At 39.2% G+C, this 3,778-nt stretch overlaps 1 protein-coding gene across 2 annotated transcripts; it reads right to left on the bottom strand.

Moving 5' to 3' along the window:
* Positions 1–588: 588 nt before the first annotated feature.
* Positions 589–2,834, bottom strand: LOC133911654 (uncharacterized). 2 transcript variants are annotated; one of them, XR_009908679.1, is made up of 3 exons: positions 2,256–2,834; positions 840–2,168; positions 589–750 (listed from the first exon to the last, which is right to left on the bottom strand). XR_009908679.1 is itself a non-coding variant. In XM_062353991.1 (2 exons), exons 1-2 carry the CDS (start codon positions 2,630–2,632, stop codon positions 1,991–1,993), a joined length of 555 nt encoding a protein of 184 aa, XP_062209975.1. In that variant the 5' UTR covers positions 2,633–2,834; the 3' UTR covers positions 589–1,990. The 2 variants fall into 2 exon arrangements, 1 of the variants encoding a protein (XP_062209975.1); XM_062353991.1 differs by having other exon boundaries at positions 589–2,168.
* Between the last annotated feature and the right edge of the window lie 944 nt (positions 2,835–3,778).

Genomic DNA, 3,778 nt, shown 5'->3' on the forward strand with positions numbered 1-3,778 from the left:
GCTTGATTAGACTCTGGGTGCGTGTCTTGATGAGCGAGTGTGTGGACTAGATGTGCGTGTGATGAGTTTGCTGGCTCATTCCACCAGGATCTATATAATGCTAGAGGTACACCAGATGTGATGATAGGGACTGCAGAGTGAGGTGTAGCCCCTCCAGGACCAAAAACTCCCTAAATACGACTTATTACCTGATCTTGAACTACTTCAAATTGTTTTAAATCTAACGGTAGAGAATACAACTGAATGACTGGATAAAACTACTTTGCGCTTAAAACTAAATCGTAAAGCCTTATCCTTGAAATACTCTTTATGCATCTATCAACCATTTAAAGTAGTATAAGGCTTGCTGAGTACCTTCCGTACTCAATCTTGCTATCATTTAGATGAGGAAGCCACTGTAGACTATATCAAGGATGGAGACGCAGATAAAGAGTAGAGTTAGAAGTTACGTTCACAAGCTATCACTATACCAGTGGCGAAACCAGGATTTGATCACGCCCCAGGCTGAACTTTAACAGCGTAGAACTAATGTCAATTTATACCCACAGTACGGCATAATAAAAGTATATTATAAATGCACCATTAGCATGAAACTTAGTCTCACTGGTTGAATACAATATAATATGGAAATTGTACAAAAACATAATCAACATATAATAGTAAAGGTACAGTTTGAGTACCAAAATAACAAAGATATGCTCTCATCCTAGCCTGCCATTTCCTCATCAATAGTAGGACAAGAACCGGAACCTATAAGAACAACATAATGATGTAAATACAAACTAAAATATTTGTACAAAAGTGCATGAAGTTTATATTTGTAACAAACTACAACTTACCACTAGCACGGGATAGTTGTTTCTTATGTGACCTCATCCCTTGAAAATGTTCTAAAGTCTTCTCATCTTTAATGCTTGCAAATATGTCTCGCTCAATATAACATACCATACGATGTTTCAACTATTTATCATTCATCCCATTGCGTAATTCAGTCTTAATAATGCTCATAGCTGAGAAGGCTCTTTCCATAGTTGCCGTTGCCACCGGCAAAATCAGGGCCAATTCAATAAGATGATATACCAACGGAAAAACCGTGTATCTATCAGATTGAACCATCTTAACAGCAAGATTTCCAAGATCAACACAGTTTGTGAAATCTACATCATCTCTAACATCAGCAATAAATGTGCAAGTTGGTCCCTAAGGACTACACAATCATATTGGAGAAGTCAGCAGCATATATCCTAGCAAGTTCAATTAACTTGTCTTCATCAAAGTTGGCAAAAGAATTCCTCGGATCAAGACAAGCAATGTACCTCAATAACTAAGTAGATCTTTCAGCAAAACGATTGTTCAACTCAACAATAATTTGGTCATGCACGACAATAAATATTTCATGATGGAAATGATCATAGTGAGTTATCATCCTGCAGCCACGACCCCTTGAACGACCCCTAACTAGTATTTTGTCTGACATATTTGGCATACTAATATTATGACGGAGACAGAAGGTTTTTACCTCTTCAAAAAGCTCATCTCAACCTTGATTTCTTATGTTTTGAATTGTATTCAATGTGGTCCCAATCAATCCTATAGCACGTACAATGTTTTGATCTTTCTTTTGCATGCACTGTGATAGATCATTAGTCTTGCCCAATATTCTAATCATAAGATGAAATATAAATATGAATTCAAAACTCTCCATTTTTTCTAACAAACCTGAAGCTGTGGTTTATTGTGTTTCATTAGTGGCATCATGGCTCAAATTCTCTAATACCTCTAGGACCGAATCCCACATGAGAAGAAGACGACACAATGTCTTATGATGTGAGCCCCAACGCGTATCACCTGGTCTTGCAAGGTTTGTTTGTTGGTTTTTCCCCCGTTCCAGTGAAAATTTCACTAGCCTCCAATTTGTTCAGAATATTATCATGGTGATCTTGGGCCAATTTATCTCTTCTTTGACAAGAAGCATTAAAAGTGCTAACAATCAAAGTGATGTAGTTAAAGAAATCCAAAACAAAGAATAACACTTGGCAACCGAGACAACCACCAATTGCAACTGATGGGCACAGCAATGGATATAAAAGGCATATGGATTTTCATCTAGTATACGTCGTTGCAACCCAAGAAATCTCTCTATCACCTGCCCTTTATTATTGACATACCTACATGAGGAAAGAAAACATAATTAATACAAGCATGATTATTAGCGACAAACCTTTATTTAAAAATTACAAACTGCAGCCACTAACCTTAAAACCACAGCCATTTGCTCCTTGATAGATGCATCTCGTGCCTCATCAACAAGCATGGCGAATTGTCTACCTCCAATATCATCAATAATGGCTTTGGTGGTCATTTGTGCACAAGCTTTGCACAACTGCTTTTGTATTTTTGGTGAAGTCATTAAATTATTTCCAGGAGCATTGTCAAGCAACTTTGCAGCCTTTTCATCCTTCTCTTTATACCATTTCAGCATTTCTAGGAAGTTCCCCTTATTCTTTGAGCTAGAAGACTCATCGTGTCCACGAAAAGCAAGAGCTTGTAATAGAAGAAATTTTGCAATACCTAACATAATAGTAATTCGAGCTCTATAGTCTTCCTCTTCCTTCTTGGAGGCGGTAGCCATGACATAATCCACACATTGTCTTTGAATTTTGAAATCCTCACAATGCCTTCTTGCTCTATTGTGAGAACTATTGACTTTACCAACATGGTAGTCAAAACTTTTAGTTGCGGTCTTCCAATTTCTAAACCCCACACATGTGAAGGATTCGATACCATATTTTTCAGCTCCTGGTTGCTTAAAGAGGTAACAATTAAAGCAAAAGGCGACAACCCGACATATGCAATGTATACATAAGCGTAGATAGCATATTAGATTTTCAAGTAGACACGGTGCAATATGAATGATGCTTTCCTTGCTGCCCTAGCTGTTGCTCATAGCTACCCGAACCACAATCACCACCGTTAGAACCTCCGGGAATAGCCTCGCTCGCCTCTGTCGTCGAATCGACGTTCTCTATAAGAATAATCACGTGCAATGATGAGTATGAAAGCCATGCAACAGCGAAGGTGACATGCATTATGCCCTACGCTTAAAACATCAAATATTTCCTAATTGCAATTAGCGTTAACCATTTAAACATTTCCCGAAATACTTTAAAGCATAAACCAAAGCTTAAACCAAACTGGAAAGTTAATTATGCTTAACATGAGGGTGTATATTTTTACTGAACAGGGCACAATTTAGCAAGATTCACAAAATTGGATTCATCAATTTTGGAGCTACCAAGATTTAATTATGAATTATCAAAGCTTAAACATGTTTCATTTATTCAATAAATTACAGCACACATTTCATGCCCACTGGTATTTTTAATGGGTAGAACATGCCATAACAAAGCCAACAAAATTGGTTTCACAATTTTTGGAGCTATCTACAATTTTCTATGCAATTTACAATATTTCAGCTGAATTTATACATTGGAAAACAATTTAAAACCCCATTTACCGGATATTAAAATCCCTAAAACTTTTTCTACCCCGGGCCGGCTAACCCAGGGACTGACCAGTGGGGCCGGCTGTTTGACCCCGGGTCAAAACAGCCAGGCACCAAAGGCGCGCTGCGCCAAAACGGCCGGCGGCCCGGGTTGCGCCCGCCGGTGGCGAGCGGCGCCACGCCAGCAGTCGGGGAGGGCAGCAACACCACCAGGAGAGGCACGCGGACCTGGTGGGGGCATACGTTGACACTGGCGATGGCCGGAGCACGGCG

Source organism: Phragmites australis, chromosome 3 (genome assembly GCF_958298935.1).
Source record: "Phragmites australis chromosome 3, lpPhrAust1.1, whole genome shotgun sequence".
Taxonomy (NCBI): Eukaryota; Viridiplantae; Streptophyta; class Magnoliopsida; order Poales; family Poaceae; genus Phragmites; species Phragmites australis.

What these genes read in the sequence shown, in the direction of transcription:
- LOC133911654 (XM_062353991.1), bottom strand. Translation starts at nt 2,632, where the DNA reads ATGGCTACCGCCTCCAAGAAGGAAGAGGAAGACTATAGAGCTCGAATT. An exon ending in CAAATGGCTGTGGTTTTAAG is followed by an intron (nt 2,169 to 2,255) that starts GTTAGTGGCTGC and finishes TTCCTCATGTAG; the next exon opens with GTATGTCAATAATAAAGGGC.